We start from the raw sequence: 19,140 nt of genomic DNA, 5'->3' as shown, positions 1-19,140 counted from the left end.
TCGTCTTCATCAAGGGCACAATTTCCGCTGAATTACCCCCTATAGTCAACCAGGTCTCCGCAAATGGCATTGTAAATGAACTGAGCTGCAATACCTTGGACAGAGACGTTTTCTTTCTTTGCTGTTATTTTGTGGCGGGCTGTAAAAGCTCTGTGGCTCTCACAGGGAGAATAGGTTGTAAACAACATGGGGTAAAGTTTTAGACGGCGTTGTGTTGCGTCTGACAGCTGCTCCATGATGATCTGAATGGACAGATGGATGGATAGATGGATGTCACATTTTGGCTCATTAATGTATCTGGATCTATTACAGGAAATTGATTCGTATTGACGTTTTCATTATCTAATGTGAACTTGTGTTTTTCTCCTGTACATTTACGGCTGATGGAAATGTTTTATAACGAACTATAGTTTGCAACTCCGATTTTCCTTTTATGCTGAAAACTTTCATATTAAGAATGAACCTAACATGAAAATAAATATGAAATGATATGATCAAAAATATGTCTTTAATGATATCATATATTTTGAAAGTAGATATTTCCCACAAACATTGAGACACATTTAAACTGACACTCATGACAGAAATCCTCTAAAGAAAGTCATTATATTTTGGCAAAACGTGAATGCATTTTTGTGTGCAATAAATAGCTTATCTCATTGGTGACTAACCTTGCTGTTCACCATATTGTTTAGCCAGAATCTGTTTAGCTCATTTTTTTTTTCTCAGGCCCGTAAACGAGCCTCAGCCAGACTTCTTGCGTGTTTTACATCCTATAATCCCTTCATTTTACTAATAAAGACGCAGGTTTTTCGGACATAAATCGAGTTACCAGATATAATACTCCCATCTCCTTTAAATACAGCCTTTAGTAGCCTTAATATTTATTAAGCTATTTTGGTCCAGTAGCAATAACTTATTTACCTACGGGCTCATTTATTCATGTGTGAAATGTGTGTGAGCAACTGACAATCACAAGGTAAAGGCCTAACTTTATTTAAGCCTCACTTCTGCCAGTCATTTACTTAATGACATGTGTAAAAAAAAAAAATCTGTTATTTATGATAAAGTTTCAGAATAAATGTGATGAAGCAAATATTAAGTCTTTAGGAGGAGTGATGAGCTTGTGTACAAGAAAAACAAGAACTTATTTATAGAACGGTTTGTGCTTGTGGCGCAGTCAGCATTTTTCCTGCTATAGGGTCCAGTGTTTATACTGGACACTATTTCCCCTTGTTCCCCCCCCCCCCCCCTTTGGCGGTGGTGCAAACTGGAAGAGACAGTCTGGAATCCAAAGTCACTTTCATTCAGCTCAGTGAATGAGTGTCTCCCTTGGAATGCATCACTGACAAAGACTTTACAGCGCTGGAAACAGCCCCGAGAGCCGCACAGATTCACCCTAAAACCATATAGACATAAAGCAATTCATTTCACTTTGTAGTGGCGCACAGGAACTGAAGGTTTCACACACACACTTCCTTTGGACAGCTCGAGAAGTGTTACTGCCACTGGCATGATCAGACATGAAGAAACCATGCTAGCGGCTTTTCTCTAACTTTATCTTATTTTACTTTTTTTCTTATCGCGTTTTTCTTGTTGGATAAAGGATGCATTCATACCGCGTACTTTATTCATAACGCTCTTAAGAGGCCGGACGCTTATGCAAATGTAGGTTTCGAAAGTTGTGAAGCAAACTCCAATCAAAGGTCGAATTGTAATTTTTTTTTCCTTTGCAAAACATGTCACAATTTAGAATAATTCTATTGACATGTGTGAATTGGTTTAGAGCTGGAAATCATCATCTGTTAATTCTACGCATCAACGACATAAAATATAGCCTACATAGGTTATTTTTATTCTAAGGAGTATGATCTTTATCCCACAGAAATATCTTAGTTACTTAAACCAAGGTAAACATGTTCTGTAGAAAGAAAATGTTAAATGCAATCCAAATATTTGTGTCAAATATTCTTGACGCCTCGAGAATATTTGAATCGATCCGTAATTGGTCTTGGAACTTGTAACGCTGGAATGGGGGAGATTAGAGTGTTTCGATTGAGACAAATGATTTGGAAAAAGATGTGGGACTGAGCATTCATGGATCTGGACTTTCAGAAATATGCGATTACAACGGAACATTAAAAAAGGCTCCAATTTGGTATTACGGATAATTCTGTGGCCAGCTAAGCACACAGTTACTCTTGTTCGTGTGGGGATTTCTGTTCTGCACGAGATCTCAAATAACTCCTGATATCCACTTTCCAATATTCATACAGAGTTAATCTGTGTGCATTGTGGTCTAAATCCTTCGTAGAAAAACCAGTAGTTAAGTCTATTTAGAAAGTGAAGGGTAATCACTGAATTGAATAGACAATGTGACCTCACCCTGTCATTACGCAGAAGCCACCAGTGCGCGTGTTATATAAGAAAGCATAGTTTACATCGCTACTTTGTTATTTATCCACCCTGTAATTGACACACCCTGGGAAGTGTTGATGGAAATGCAAACAAACAGGGCACATGCTTCATTCGCATTGAAGATTTATCATATTTAAGGGTACAGGAGATTTTTTTAGATGGATAATCAACCTTCTCTTATAATTGCTTTATTATTATAAGGTTGGAAATATAGACTCGTCTGCAGCCTGCCAATCTTACATTATCAAATGTCTACGGTGCGTTTCCCCTTTTCCAAGCAAGGGCAATTTTCTCAGCAGTTATCCTTCTTTGCATTTTACGCCAAAACTGGATCTAATGACAGTGATATGTAGGTATTGGTGTGCGTCTGTACTCAATTTCCTTTGTCTATATTTTCGTCTTAATCGCAGTGCTGCTACATCCAGACTGTTCCTCCCTGTAATGTATTGGTTTGACTATACTTTTGAAATATGACGGCTTAAGGCTGCTTGTTAACGCCATTCATCTAAAACAAAAACAACATTGTCCTCTTCAGATGTGACCATGCTTACGTTGGCCTGCAGGCTTGGTTTATGCGTCATCCTGCACATCTATAGCACATTTTATGTCTGATGTGCATTTGTTGTTTATTCGTGAATAGAAAAGCTAATTGTGTAAATGCCACATAAGAGAGATGCCAGAGCCATGAGGACTGATAGCATCAGATCCAGTCATATTTGTAATCATCACTGACTGATTACGTCGCTATAAACCTATGAGACACATTTCCGGCTTATCAATGACTTGTGCCGAGTGAAACAAACACAACAAACAGGCTCCATAATCTTACAGAGTCTAGGGATAGAGAGAGTTGTATGTTGTGCCGCCTACAAAGCATTCATTGGCGTCTTTAATATTAGTAGCCTAAGATAAATGTATCTGTGGACGAAGCAAAAGCCCATTTGATTTGATTTCAATAAACCAACAGTTTTGTGCCAGTCTCTCATTGTTACCTTCACAGCATGTACTATTGCTTATTTATCAAATTCAAGTCTTAATTTTCAAATTTAAATTACAATATCATACCAATTAATTAAAACACAAAATAGACACGACTGATTTGGAAGGCTGTATTTGTCTAAAACATTAAGGAAGCAGGAAATCAATATATGAAATACGAAAACAAGGTTTGGTGATGCAACAAATAACTACTTCTTCGGCCGCATAATCTTAAATGATTTGGTCGCAACACCAGCTGTAATAAAGGGCGAAAAGATAAATTAAAACAACAAAGACCCATTTAAATTAATTTATTGTTTTATTAGAGCACAGAAAAAATGGGTAAAGATGAACTTGATACATCATTTTTTTTTTTTAAATAAACACTTCTATTTGATGCACACAGCCGTAGACTCACGTTCCGTGCACATTCACTCTAAATAACACGTATATAGCCTATACATGCAAACACTGGTGTACACCCGCACACCCAAAACATTAACGATTATTCACTGGATAACTGTTGACAGAGATAGAAGCCACATCATGTATTTATATGGCCATATGTTATGGTAATAAAGTCTCACTGAGCACTTTTTCATTCACTTGTAATGGCAGCAGTAGAATAAACGGGCTCAGACCTTCAGCCTGCACAAAAAAACACACACATTTAAATACCTCACATGTAAGATTTACTAAATTGAGTAGGCATATATGGCTGTAATTCTTTAAACATGAGGGGGAATATTTGACTCACCAAACACTGGCGCGTTCACCAGCACACACACACACACACACACACACACACACACACACACACACACACACACACTCACACACACACACACACACACCGTTTGGTATTATCCGGTTAAGGTCTGGCGTCTGGCCTTTTAAATTTCATGGTTGAATCTGAACTCAGCAGCCATGACAAACATCGCACTTTCTATATGCGTAGCTGTTACTGTGTGAAACTACATGTTATGGACCTCACGTTATGAGTATGTACGAATTACTTTATTTGCAAGTGTAAGAATTAGTTGAATATTATTCTAATTAGTGACGACATTGGATCATTGGCACTTGGATACCATTTGAGACTTAATTTTCATATAAACACTACTCGTCTAATAAGCATAATAGCCACTTACCATTAATATTTTTTTGTTATAAAGTTCTTCGTCTTGTTTAAACTTGTATTCCACATTTGGGATTTAATGGTACACCGTGCACAACTACTGTTATGTAACTTTTGCACATAAAGATTGCAAAAACTTATAACACATTTCATGTTTTACTCCCTCGTCTTTAGGTTTGGAGAAAACAAATGAATTCTCAGTTTTTCAAAATCACTGGTCCAAAGTAAAGGAAAAACGATTGAAAAAAATCTAATTATAAGTTCAATTAGGCACATCAACGCAAGCAACACACTTTTTAAAAAAAGGCTGCAATTCACTAATCGCGAGAAATGGCTTGATTCATGATTATGCATGCAAGTTAATGTTAAGTGTTAAGTGCATCACAATTACACACGCAGCATCACTATTTCTAGATATGTGCAAAGATCGCCTTGCAACAGAGCCACCACCTCACTGTGATTAAATGCAGAATTTCTACATCAGCTATGTTGTCATTCTTTTCTGCACGTGTGCATCAAACGTTCAACTATGCATGTACCAATTAGTCTAATACATGTTCCCTGTGACACTGCTGACTTCACTGGTTACTCTTTCTTCACCGTATATTAGTAGTGTTATTTTCTGCAACCCTTTTGAAGAACTCAGTGCTATTTCACAGCCTCCTCTCTGACAAGCTACACCATTATATAACAGGGTAAAACTTCTGCAATCAGATCCAACAGTAACATGATCCCTGTTATGAAAGCTTTCATGTATTTAGCCCTTTAACGAACCTTTTTACCTCCTCTGCTTGTAGTCTCCTCTCTCCTGTCCTCGGCCTCTCTCTCTCTCTCTCTCTCTCTCTCTCTCTCTCTCTGTGACAGGAATTGTTTCTCGTACATTCACCGCTCGTGGTTTTATGTTGAGCGAGGAACTCGGATGCAGCCTTATTAACGACACGTTTATGAACAATCAAATGGTCCTCGTTAAAATTTATTGATGGGCATAAAAACATGAACGGTCACTAGCCGAATATAGCCCGCTGTAGTGGGCTGCTTGTCAAGAATTTGAATCCCCTCCTCTCCTATCTCCGCAGATCCCATTTAGGAAATATTTGCTCTGTTGCGCGCTCGTTAAAACGGTGCAAACTTTATTGTTGATGTATCCCGCAACCCGTATTTTGAACCTTCCTTCTCCTGTCTTCTCTTCATGCAGCTACTGCAAAGGAGTGTTGTTTAGAAATAAAAATCATTACACAGGAAGTTCTAAAACCTTCACTTTATCACCTCTGTGGCTGGTTTGATAAAGATAAGAAGCTTCAGTAATCCAATAAACACTTGAATGCTGTAACACTATCCACAGCAATAACTGAGCTACGGCAGGTTTTGCCAGACAGAGATTAATGACACCATCAAATAGTTCCTCTCTCGGTTTTAGACGTAATGCGCACAGGGCTGCACTGCGCCTACACGGATCTACTATCTCCAATCCAAATAAATATGTTCTCTTTAAGTAAGCATGTTGTTGACGTTACCTCTAGAATGTCCATGAAAAAAAGCAAAGGGGTACTTTCTTTAATCCCTTTTATGTGCAACGGTATCCCAGGATAAGCGGCGCATTGATCCACTGTACAATTTTTGTGGGGGTAAATAGAATCACGTGTCAGCGAGGCAGCCAATAGCAGGCGAGGAAGCGTTGAGAAATAATTACCTGCCTTGATTGTTCTATGGCTAGATAAAAAGTACACATACACTCCATATAATAATCGGATGCATGTAAAAGAGTCGGGGTAGCTTCGAAATGTCGACCACGGGTCCCATAACTAATTATTATGTGGACTCCTTGATCAACCATGAAAACGAGGATGTCCTTGCTGCAACTCGCTTCTCGGCTCCCGGTTCGCACTCAGCCGGCCCTCGTCCTCCGTCTCTAGTACCGGAGTGCGCCGACTACCCTTCCTGCAGCTTCGCACCCAAGCCTCCCGTCTTCTCCACCTCCTGGGCCCCCGTCCACTCCCAGTCCTCAGTGGTTTACCATCCATACAGTCACCAACCTCACTTAGCCACAGACTCGAGGTATATGCGCTCATGGCTGGAGCCGATATCAGGCGCGGTGCCTTTCCATGGCTACCCGGGGAGCAGCAGGCACTATGGGCTCAAGCCCGACGCCTTCCAGGAGCACAGAGCTGGAGAATGTCTGAGCTCCAGCGGACGGACCTACACGGATTATCTGTACTGCTCCTCCACTGACATGCGGGACAGGACGCCGCAGAATGTCCCCTCTCCCGAGTCGGAGATTCTGGCTTCAGAGAAACATAAAGACGAGAAGCCGGAGCTAGATCCGAGTAAGTTCAAGCTCCTTTTACAACCGGGTGGGAGTTTCGGTTTGGGATTGTGTAAAACCTGTTTAGAGGCATTTTAACGTCCTGCTTATAAAGTGTAATTATATACAGTTTACCCCCGTTCTTTTCAGCTTAGATCCGGATAGCCTCTGCTATGGGGGAAAGCTGTAGGAACTATAAAAGACAATCGCTACCACGCTAATATTGGGGCTATAAAAGCAGACAGGGTTATAAACCTGGACTCAAACCTACAGGAGGACGTTGAATTTGGACGCATGTGCTATGATGTTAAAAACATGCATTGATTTTCTCTTTAACAATCGAAATATGAATATATATCTACCACTGAATGCGTCATGATGCATTTTTACAACCATGTTTCATCTTGTGCTTTTTTTTTACGGCACATGAGGCTCATGTAAGCCACCTTATCTCCTGTTTCCTTCTCAGGCCCGCTGCTTAAGAAAAGACACATTTCCCCTCATTTGATCCCCAGCTATGAAACACATGATTTAGCCGTGCCATAATGAGTGTGCATATAGCTCCAGATTATAATGCCCCTTCCTCCCTGGTTCCAAAACAAATTCACATGACTCTAGCAGCCAACTTGAGGAATGTAGGGACATACTCGAGGACTTTCACCACGGACCTGTAAAGGCTTGAACCACGGGCCATTTTATGGGCCAATAAAGTGAATAAGCGCATTGAGTATTTTACGACGGTGTTACTCACAAGTTAAGGGGACAAGGAAGCAAATCAGAGTAGTGTTGGATAGTATGTGGCTGAGAAGCATTCATCTAAATGTTTTAGTTTAATGGTGAAACTCAAACGTGTGTGTGATTTGATATTGTTTTTAAAATATCAACATTGATGTGAACCCACATGCATATTTTTTAAATTCTAAACTATTCCATTGCAGTCATTTGTATTTGCTTTAACTTTATGTTTCAGATTAGTTTACAAATACATAGTCATTGTTTTTTTTTTTTAAATTAAGATCTTTTCTTTTTGCAGATAACCCAGTGGCAAATTGGATACACGCCCGCTCCACGAGGAAGAAGCGATGCCCTTACACAAAGTACCAGACTCTGGAACTGGAAAAGGAGTTTTTGTTTAATATGTACCTAACGAGAGACCGCCGTTTCGAGGTCGCGAGGGTCCTGAATCTGACGGAGAGGCAGGTCAAAATCTGGTTTCAAAACCGACGAATGAAGATGAAGAAAATGAACAAAGAAAAGAGCGACAGCAAAGAACAATAATGTGAACTGCAGCAGTGAGAAAACAACACTAATAACCACTAGTCACATGGACAGCACAGATGTACCAAAACACTCCTCGTCTTCATATTTATCACTTTGTTGGATTTTTTTGTATTAATCTTCTAATTCTGAGATTGTTTGATGCTGATTTTGTTATTTTCCAGTGCACATGTGTTAAAGACAGAACAAAACTTCTATTGAGATAATAACATTCTACGTTCACATGTTTTTTTGTTTTTTTTTGTAAGAGAAATTATACAAGTTGCAGTTTGGACACGTTCAAACTGTCTAAGAGAATACTTGAATTCTTTTGAATTTCACAAACCCATAATTTATGATGTGAATGTTTTCTTTCATGTTTAATTTCCTTTGTACGTTGCCACGCAGGTGTAGTATTTTGTACAGAAACAGAACATCTGCGCTCGGACTCGTCTGTCTTGTATTTTTTGTGATAGTCGTTGCTGTATTTGTGCATTTCTTTCTTTTTTGATTGTAGCGAGTTGAACTATAGACTGTAGATATAAATACAAACATAATCACTAAGTACTTGTATCCTGTATTCATTGTATCTCTCGTGTTCGAATTAAAGTAATGAGTTCAAGCTGCGCAGGGCCAAACAAACACAAGCGAAGTCAGTATCAGCCAAACTATTTCCTAGATTTCAAAACCGCAGGAATATGGAGTTACCAAATCAATACAAGCTAGGCTACGTGTTGCAAACAGATGGGTGTATTTAATTATTAAGATTAAGTAGGAAGTATTCCCCCTCATTATATGTTTTGGCCGACATGCATTCCTCCAAGTACAGCTAAGGCCTAAATGAGCTGCAGTCAATGGCGAGGTTAAAAACTTTACGTTGACAGCGTAGTTAAGGATTTAGCAAGACAACATTGTTTTAAAATTCTCTGCATTTAGTTAGATCGCTTCTTTATTAGTCATATTAAAGTGTCAGCTACGTGCAGTTACAGCAGTGCATTTATTTAAGGGTAACAAGAGTGTCAACATGAAATAAACACACGTAATGGTTCTAATATAGGGTACAACGTGAATGTCTCAATAATCAATGGGCAATCCTTTTACGCTTAATAGTGATCTCTCGTTTCATTTATACAAACTATCCCATGGGTGATGGCAGTATAGTTGAAAATAAATTTAAAAAACAAAAGCGAATAATGCGTGCTGATGCATGTGCCATATTTATGGCCTACTCTGTGTCCTATATGTTGAATGGATCTAAAACATCTTTGTGCGGATATCAAAGATTAAAGATCGTGTTCGTTTAGAAATAATAACCACGTCTAATTTGTATTTTTTTTTAAATTAATTACATTCTTAATAAACGTGGATTGTTAATTTTATAGCCGTCATTCACCAGGCCCAAAGGCGATCAGAAAAATGTGCGACTTAATTTGAGTTTAAAGCGAGAGACAATTTCCCAAGTCTCACATTTGTTTCCTGGGATCGGCCTAAATTGCCTTTTTGTGGTGGCAAACAATACGGACAGGATGCTGTAATTTCAAAGCCCAATCCAGAGCATTTCCGCTCTGCTCGGACAAAAATGCCAGTTTTACAGCCCCTGTTGGAGCTCGGCTGTTTGTCTCAAATGCAGACCAACAAAGCAAACTCGACTCACTGGCTAGACGTCTGGGCTAAATTACTTTATGGTTTTAATGGACGCTGCTGCTGGACGCGTTCAAAGGAGAGTCATGCGCACCGGTGAGGGGACTGTTGCCTGATGAGCCAGCCGCAGCCCCCTGCACTTCATCACAAGAGTAAGCTATTAGCCTACAGTTAGATGGAAAAAGTCAATAGTTATTGTGCATAAATAAAATTGCTGCAGAGCATTGCTATCACATATACAAGACCAGGTAGCGCCAATGACAGAAAAATAAGACCCAAAACAACTTTTTTTTCTCCATCTTGTTGTAAAATAGAAGAGACTAGGTATAGATACACGTTTTGTCGTAAACTGCTTCTTTAGATCAGCTTTACTTACTGAAAGCACACAATGTCTGGACAACTGATGAGACTCTGTCTTCCATCACAGTCGTCTCTGATTGGTGGATTCCTTCAGAGTTATTGGCTCATCCTAACACTAGATGACGCTGTTGGTCCACGTTTTGAGCAGGATCTGTGTGTTGAAGTGCTGTTCTTTACAGCTCTGTGGCTTGGCTGTAAAATGAAGAGTAACCTATCGATGACAAAATGACAGATATGGTCGCCCGCTGCATTTTGTGTAATCGGCCACAGAGCAGAGCTGGGGAATGCAGAGAGCTGGTTGTTGTGTCTGGCACAGAGTGTGCGTACACAGGAATGTTTGTATATTTTCCACTTTAATTTTAAGTTTTATTTTGATCTTTCATTGATTTATTTTTTACTGAGGGTTTATATATTTGAAATTAAGGTTTGTCATTGTATTTGCTGTAACAAACTCTTCTAATATGTGGGGTGGTGTGTGGCATTTTCTGAAATCCTTACCCATTGTTTACTAATTGAAGGTGCAACTTAAACGCAAAAAAAGGTGTTAGTTTTTTTTTTTTACAGGGCAACAAGTTAAGCATTAGATGTTAGTACATTGTGTGTTCTGGCTCTTTGTCTGCATTTAATTCATAATTGCTGTTTTTATTTTTAAAGATGCAGGCTTATTTTAATGATGAAAAATGATTTTTCAATACATAAAAAAACATCAACATCGAGAAGCAGTATTTAAGATCCTAAATTAAACTATTGCCGATGAGTTCTAAGACAGTTGCACAAGTAATAAAAATTCAACCAATAGTAACAATGGCCGCAGAAACAATTACAACAAAACCAAAACATTACACTAAACTTGTTAATAATAATAATAATAATAATGATGATGATGATAATAACGACAATAAAAATAATAACAAGGACAATATAGATAATACGGATAATAATTGTAAGGATAATGATAATAAAGATAATCATAATGATAATCATAATAATAATGTACCAAAGAAGAGCTACGTGCTAATGTAAATGCTTAATAGTTGGCGTGTGAATCAGCAGCAGTGTATCACAGTCCTCACACGTGTGCAACATTGATTAACAATCTGCATATTTATAGAGTGTGAAAGGTCTTTAAATTCGAGCAGTGTGTCTTTCATTTTTTACGATGATGTGAATAAAACGTCAGTCGCGACAGAGAAAAGCACGCGGGCATATTTGGAGAGAGAGAGAGAGCCCTATACGAGACCGTGCACGCGCTCATTGTAGCTAAACATCGAATGTAAAATTTTATGAACTCCTCCACGCGGGAGATTTACTGCGTATCCTCGTCGGTTTTACGGGGTCAGTAAGTGGCACCTAGTATTCACAGGTCGTGTTTATGTTTGCGTGTGTCGGTGTTTTACGGCGCGCGGTGCAAGTGTGACGTTCTGGCCCTGCACTAGCCTTCACGAGGAGGATATTCTGTCTGATTCTAGTTTTATTCCAATTCTAACTCGCTCCTGCATAATAGTGTTGTTCTCTGTAACATTTTGGTTATCATGAACTACTCGGATGCCATGTTGACCTCCTAGAGCTCATAAAAGGTCAACTATTTTCAGAAATTAGTCTGTAACCTTTATTGGGGTGCTGGGAGGGCAAACACTAACCCATAACCTCGTTATCCGCTGATAAAGGGGATATATTCGTGTTAAAATGCAACAATAACAAGTTAAACTACACTCAATATATAGTAAGAATACGTCACGTGTTACTCTGTCTTTATATCTGAATCTTTCCACAACAGCTTCATTGATCAGCTTGTACCACAGCTCTCGTGAAATACACAACATTGATCATATTTAAAGCCTCTTAGGTTGTTGCTTATGATTAGTGCAGCTCCTCTCAAGGTGGAAATATACGTAGGGCCCACGTCTGACCGCTCGTCGAGAGATGAAGGGGTGGGGGTGAGCGGTGGTGGAGGAGGGTGAGGGGGGGGGGGGGAGGGGGTGCCTGTGGTGGTGGGTTGGGTGGGAAGCTTTAAAAAAAAGGAAAAAGAAAGAAAAGCGTCTGTGACTGTGCCGGACGAGCAAGCCAGCTTTAAGCGTATAGCTAAACGCACATGCATGCCATGAGCCGGGTTTGAGCCTGTGTGAAAAAAAAAAAAAAAACAAGCCCCACTCACAACTGCGAGAGAAACCCGATGAGAGGAACGGCTCAGAGAGAGTGAGGCTCCGTAGATTGTCCAAAGGGGCAGCGTTTCTCCTAGTTCCGGTTTGTCTGCCTGTGCGCGCTGTGCGAGTTGGGACCCTAAACAAAAGGCTGCCATCATCCTAAAGGAGATATTCTGCCGCGAGAGAGCCTTGTCTGCTTGATGCTAACCAAACATGAGCTCCTATTTTGTTAACCCTCTTTTTTCTAAGTACAAAGGCGGCGAGTCACTGGAGCCAACTTACTACGACTGCAGGTTTCCACAAAGCGTCGCCCGCAGCCACACGCTCGTTTACGGACCCGGAGCAGCCGCACCGGGCTTTCAGCACCCGTCCCATCATGTGCAGGACTTTTTTCACCACGGGACCACGGGGATATCCAACCCCGGATACCAGCAAAACCCCTGTGCTTTGGCGTGCCACGGAGACGCGACGAAATTTTATGGATATGAAGCCCTTCCGAGGCAAACGCTTTATGGTACCCAACAAGACGCAAGCCTAGCGCAATACCCAGACTGTAAATCGTCGAGCAGCTCTAACCCCGGAGAAGGACAAGGCCACTTAAATCAAAACTCCTCTCCCAGTCTTATGTTTCCCTGGATGAGACCCCACGGTCAGAATCAAATTATTTCCTATTCTTTCTGTGTTGCTCTCTGTGTGTGTGCGCGCGCGCGTGTGTGTGTGTGTGTGTATATGTGTGTGTTTGTGCACGTGTGTCTACCTCTGTGTATGTATTTGTGTGCTAAATGTGCCTTATTATCCACGTGTGAGTGTGTTAACTATAAAACGAAAGAAGTGAGCGAACATGATGGGGCACATAGAACCTGTAGTGCAGGCTGTTGTGTCTCTGCAGCACATGTTCATACAGGGCTGAGCTGCTGCTTTCTAAAGTGCCTTTAACGCACTATTACAGATCACAGCTCATGACACCAGCTCTTTGAAGTCAATTATCGTTGACATAAGATATTTCACAAACTCTAACCGCACTTGGGGGAAAGATGAATAAGTCACAGTTGAAAATATGTTGGTGCCACACACATACATATATACACACACACACACACACACACACACACTAGTAGCATGCAGAGTGACAGGAGAGTTAGCTCAAACACAACATGTGCCGATGATCCAGACTCAGCTTTTTTTTTAGGGGTTTTGGGGGGGTAATTTGACTCCACAGGCCCAAAGACTTATACAGCTATAACCATAAAGCCTTTATGTAGATATAACCTCTCCTCCATTCATGGCTCATTCTGTTAAAGCTATCAGGCTACATAAAGTCCACACAGGTGAAAGCTCAGTTTCTATCTGAGAGATATTTATCATCAGTCTGACCCCATCTGTTGTTACAGTACAGTTTTGTCTCATCCCTATCTTTTTTATACACTTTTCCTTCCCTCTTTTTTTCTTCTTCATGTGTGCCAGTGTGTGTGTGTGTGTGTGTGTGTGTGTGACTGAAAATCTCCACCTAGCTTGTATAGGCCCTGAGTATCATAATGTCTGCAAACATGGTACTCTAACATATAATATATAGTTTATTGTATATATGAATTGGACTTGAGTACAATAATGTCTATTAAACACATTCCTATATAAAGAATGGGTATAATATGTATTAATAATGGATTATACTTTATGAATTCACCTTCTCCTAATACTGACCAAAGTAATAGTGTACATCAGAAAGCCCCCCTGCAGAAAGAACTGTAAACAGTTCAAACACTGAAAAATATTATTAACAGGCTATTCATGAAAAATTCCAGGTGCTGTGTAAATTATTTTTGCAAATATTTGCAACTGATGCATGTTTATGTTTAAAAACAATCACATAACCAATCTTACAATTAAAGTAAGGGTTTTCACCGCTCCTTATGAGTGAAGTCAAATTTGAAAGGGTGAAGGCTGGATTAAGGATTCATGATTAGTATTCATACTGAGAAGAGAAAGTAAATGAAAAATTAATTATGAGTCGCCCTGAAAGATTATTTTTATGGGGGTCCGTGGTCAGCCCATCTAACCTCTGGCTTTATTTCATTCAAGCTCCAGGAAGACGGAACGGGAGGCAAACCTACAGCCGCTACCAAACTCTGGAGCTGGAGAAGGAGTTTCTCTTCAACCCTTACCTGACGCGCAAGAGGAGAATCGAGGTGTCACACGCCCTGAGCCTCACCGAGCGCCAGGTGAAGATCTGGTTTCAGAACAGGAGGATGAAGTGGAAAAAAGAGAACAACAAAGACAAGTTTCCGGGTCAGAGGGGGGAGGCTGAAGCCGAGGCCGAGGAAGAGGGCAACGAGGACGGTGAAGGGGAAGAGGCCGAGGCCGAGGAGAAAGAAGCGGAAGAGAAAGAAGAAGAGAGCAAAGAGTGATTTTATGGTCCTTTTTATGGTTATATGGCTGAAAAAGAGAGAGAAAGAAGAGAGGTCCCATAAACAGAGGAAGAGTCACAAGGAGGCAGAGAGCGTCAACTTTATGACCACCCTTTCATTTTGTCAAGAGGGGACAGGAATCCCTTCAATATCTCTATCATTAATAGACAAAATTCGCCCTCCTCGTTACCCTATAACATGATTTCCATTTGGATATTTCTGTAGACGCAGATTTCCTTTCATAAAACTATAAAACTTGCGCCCTTTCAAAAGGAAAAGGGGTTAATTAAAACGCATGTTAGATGGAAAATGGTTTAGCTGATGTTTTTTTTTAAGTCCAAATTTGCTTTTAATAATAATGAGTATCAAAAGCATAGCCAAATAAGATCAAATCATGACCAACGCCGCCATGTGTTGTAAATAAATAAATAGCCTACATGTAAAAAGTGACATGGACGTCATTTCTAAGCGAAATGAATTCCTATAACTTTCGTGTTCCAACACCATCGCAGCAGATACATGGCAACACCAGCCCATGTAGAGACCGCAATTTTTATTCTTCTAATTATTAATGTTACTGTTTTACTCGTTTTCATGTGGATGGCCTAGACAAAGGCATAGCCATTAGCTCCTCAGACATCTTTTTCTAGGATTTACCAGGGAAATGCAATCGTTTGAAATCCTTTGATGCTACCTAAAACCTGGGGGAATTGCAATAGAGATTTCTGAATATAGAGATTTCATATGGTTTTAATTTGAAAAGTGTTATATCAACCTTATATGATTAAGTTATGTATGTAGCATTTAACCCAATATACAGTATACACTTGTTGAAGACAATTTGTGAGTCTTGGGAAGACAAATAGCTCAAATGTTGAGATTGTAACCACGGCACTACCTAAACTCAGAGCCTTGCCTTTTTGCTGAATTTCTATTCTTCACTTGTGGCATCGCTCTGATTTAAACGCAAGCTATATTTCCCCAACAACTAAAACTGCCTATAACGCACATGTACTGTGTATAATAATACCTGCTACAATTACAACGAGTTTTAAAGTAAGGGACGTTTCTTTTGATGTGCTGGTGATATAGCGTAGTTGTTTTTGCACTGAATATAATCTTTATGTACGTCTTGTTATATATTGATGTTAACAATATGCTCGTTTTCTGGTGTTTTCTCCTGTGAAAGACGGAATTGTGTGTCCCCGCCATTGTTGATGTAAAATCACGAATAAACAAGATGGCTCACAGTCATTTCTGTTTTTCTTTTTATTGTTATTGCAGCCTCGGAAATTACCCCCCTCTCGCTTCCCTCCCCCCCGCACACATAAAAATGACGCGCATACATGTTTGAACTGAGAAACAATGCAATTTCTAGTCTATTTATCTCTGTGCCAATTTACGTTTCTCTCTAACGAGTTATAAACTTTTGTCTAATATATGAGCCGGAGTTTCCACACTTTCAGAACTCATTTGAAACAAAATAATAACAATTCAAAGAGGAAAAGACTCAAAATGTTACGGTTTCCCTTTTTTGATGATCCTTTGATTTCAGCAAGAAACATTCACAGGCTGCAAAAGGAAGGGAGATAAAACAAAGCATACAATAAAACCTCCAAACTAAAGTTTCCTTAATTTAAAACTTTCCAACTTGTGTGATTAAACCAACACAAGCGTTTGCAGATGTTTCCCTTTACCTTTTAAGGAAAGGTTGAGAATTCCCTCTCACAGCTTGCGCACTCTCCAAAGCCTGCGTCGTGTTTGATTCATCCTCTTAATAAGAAACTTCCGCTCTTCAGGGAGGACACGAGGCTTTTCTTAATGAATCTTGGGATGAATTATGGACGTTTGATATGAGATGAAGAAAACATCGTCGTGTTCATAATCAGACTAAATAAATAAAATAAAAAAAACATGAGGGGTGCTTTATCCGTCTGGTTCGTGTCAAAGTTTGTGTCAAACAAGCATCAAATAGGCCAAGTGCAGGTAATACGTTGGGTCTTGTCTCCTCCTGTCTATTTTTTTTTATGTTGATAGAGGAAAAAACATCTGAGTTAAATGTTTGTATAACAAACACAGTGATATGTATCAAAATGTACAGAATAGGTGGGCTCTTGAATTGTAACTGTAGCAAAAAAGGCTTCTCGTTTTATTATATTGATACAAATCTAAACCTATTTTCCCTCCTTACATGCAGAAGCAGGTCATCTGACCTCCCTCACTTGTTTACAGCTGTATTTTAGACAAGATGTAATTTAAAGGGCAGCAGCACTGTTTTCTTGTTCTCTCTTTTTTATTTGTATTATTCGAACTTATCAGCAACAATGAACTGTACTGTATCTCTGTAGTTGTTCCCTGCGGCTAAATGATTCAAATCCTCTGCATGTGTTTTGTTGCTCTTTAACAGTTCAAGACTATTTGAATAAGCTGAATTGATCCATTCGAAGTTTGTAAGACATAACGCATGAACGCATGAATGCAAATGCTTTACGGTAGACTCGCAAGGTGTACGTGTGTGTGTGTGTGTGTGTGTGCGCGTGTGTGTGCGTGTGTGCGTGTGTGTGTGTGTGTGTGCGTGTGTGTGTGTGTGTGTGTGTGTGTGTGTTTTTGCAGGGAATGTTTTTTTGTTATTAGGATTGTTTGTTGGCCAACTGTGAGTCAGATTTGTATTTTAAATGACTGGACTAGACTGGACAAAACATTGACGAAGTTCAATCTTGGATCTTTTAAATTATTGCGTAAACCATACAGTGAGTTCTATTACATCGAGAAAAAAATGAAGCAACATAGCCTAAGTGATCTCAATTAACTACATTTTTTTTTTAATATTATTCATTTCAGTTAAAAAACGAGTAAAACGTTAAGTTATAAAGTTGCATTTATACTATTTGACTCATTGTAGCTGAAAAGTGTTGCCAAACGAATTAAATCGAAATTGTGTCTTTCAAAATAAAATTGTATCCATTTGAAAAAAGGACGGATAGTGTCAAACTGCTTTTATAAATCCAAATTTTTACTTAAATATAAACCAACTTAATTCTGGCAGATCTGCTCTTTGTGTCTATTTTCATCTATATTGTCTTGTATTTTTCCGAATCAGACGGTTTATTGCGTCAAAGCGACGCCTTTTCACAGTTTGTGATTATTTCTCTCTTGACGTCCGTGAAGTCTTTCAAAGAAAATCCGGATGTGTCCCTTAAGTCACAGCTACTCTGTAGCACGGAAGTGCCCATTGTGTGTGTGTACTTTTACCACAGCGTTGACATTCCCAATAAAGTTTAGTGTACCTGCTGTAAAGTTTATTGGCGGTGTAAAGACTCGGCTGGGATGCCTCTGTCTCTTTTGTCTGTTTGTGTCGAGGCTCAGTGTGGAGATCACGGCCTGCAAGGACAACATGCACATCTCATGCGAGTATGTAACCCAGGTTTATTTCATTATTTTGTTCTAGGAAATTGGATTTATTCCTTATTAAGACCACATGTCACAATTTAATATTTTCAAGACGAGATGGTTTTACGAGATAAAGGTGCGTACCAGGGCTTAAATTAAATTAAATGATTTATTTTATCTATTATTTCATTTATTTGGAATTCTATTTTTGTGAATCTTATTTATGTTCAATTTGTTGATTTTTCTTGCACCATAGTTGTTGAGGTTACGAATATTAGTTCAAAACCCAGCTGACGCCTTATGTTCTTTTAAAAATGTGAGTCTTTGTGCGTAATTTCAAATGCGGATTTCTCCCCCTTGTAAATCTCCCTAGATCGTAACAGGTTATGTTGTGCCTCCTCTTTTAATAGTTAGATCGTTGCTGTGTGTGTTTTCTACAGGATCAAGCTGCACCTTTCCCGCTTTTCAATTTGAAGTATGCCTGTATGTGTGTTGAAGCCCTGGAAGAATAGTCAATACGCATATGTGCTAATGGGGAGAAAGAAAGGATACCCTAGTTTTCTTAATTACGCGTGTACCCAGACCATCTACTTGATTTTTGTTGTATACAGTGATACATGGCATCTACTGACTGTCATGTAATCCATCCTGAGAGTCAGCCAGACAGAAAGAGATCCTAATATGTTATTATAGTTAAGTCTAATTGAAGTTTAATTAGACATCTCTCTCTCTGTCTCTTTCCCTGCCTCCCACTCTCTCTCTCTTTCCCTTTCACACTTTTATTTCCTATTTCCCGTTGGCTCTGTGTACATCATGGAATACAGCTTGTCCACCAGGGGAACTGTCATCTCTTTCTGACGCATGCACGTCTCATTTGTGACATATGGGGAAATTTCAGCCTTGCGCCTCATATCGTGTTGCCATTTTTAGTTTTGTGAAAACGAAAAAAAAAAGCAACGGGAAAAGATGGGTGCAAACATTCCTGGTTGTTAAAGGGAGAAATTTACAGCTGAGTAATAAAAGTTTACGACTGAATCCTATCTGCGATTGGCTGCAGCGAGCCACGTGGCACACGCTCTATGAACATGAACTTTATGCTGTTGTCTA

At 39.5% G+C, this 19,140-nt stretch overlaps 2 protein-coding genes across 2 annotated transcripts; both read left to right on the top strand.

Annotated features, from left to right (window-relative positions):
* The first annotated feature begins 2,283 nt into the window (after window positions 1-2,283).
* hoxc9a (homeobox C9a) lies at window positions 2,284-8,657 on the top strand. The gene is made up of 2 exons (XM_020635104.3): window positions 2,284-6,858; window positions 7,870-8,657. Exons 1-2 carry the CDS (start codon window positions 6,315-6,317, stop codon window positions 8,112-8,114), a joined length of 789 nt encoding a protein of 262 aa, XP_020490760.1. The 5' UTR covers window positions 2,284-6,314; the 3' UTR covers window positions 8,115-8,657.
* A 3,463-nt stretch (window positions 8,658-12,120) lies between these two features.
* Window positions 12,121-17,945, top strand: hoxc8a (homeobox C8a). Its single transcript, XM_020635105.3, has 2 exons — window positions 12,121-12,887; window positions 14,318-17,945. Exons 1-2 carry the CDS (start codon window positions 12,452-12,454, stop codon window positions 14,641-14,643), a joined length of 762 nt encoding a protein of 253 aa, XP_020490761.1. The 5' UTR covers window positions 12,121-12,451; the 3' UTR covers window positions 14,644-17,945.
* The last annotated feature ends 1,195 nt before the right edge of the window (window positions 17,946-19,140 follow it).

This window comes from Labrus bergylta, chromosome 12 (assembly GCF_963930695.1).
Source record: "Labrus bergylta chromosome 12, fLabBer1.1, whole genome shotgun sequence".
Lineage (NCBI taxonomy): Eukaryota > Metazoa > Chordata > Actinopteri > Labriformes > Labridae > Labrus > Labrus bergylta.
Note: the sequence above shows the minus strand (reverse complement) of the source record. Positions and strands in the feature narration are given on the sequence as shown.

Bases quoted from the DNA above. Each gene is read 5' to 3' on its own strand.
- hoxc8a (XM_020635105.3), top strand. From the start codon at position 12,452: ATGAGCTCCTATTTTGTTAACCCTCTTTTTTCTAAGTACAAAGGCGGC. The intron at 12,888-14,317 runs GTCAGAATCAAA...ATTTCATTCAAG, and splicing joins TCCCTGGATGAGACCCCACG to CTCCAGGAAGACGGAACGGG.
- hoxc9a (XM_020635104.3), top strand. From the start codon at position 6,315: ATGTCGACCACGGGTCCCATAACTAATTATTATGTGGACTCCTTGATC. The intron at 6,859-7,869 runs GTAAGTTCAAGC...TTCTTTTTGCAG, and splicing joins GAAGCCGGAGCTAGATCCGA to ATAACCCAGTGGCAAATTGG.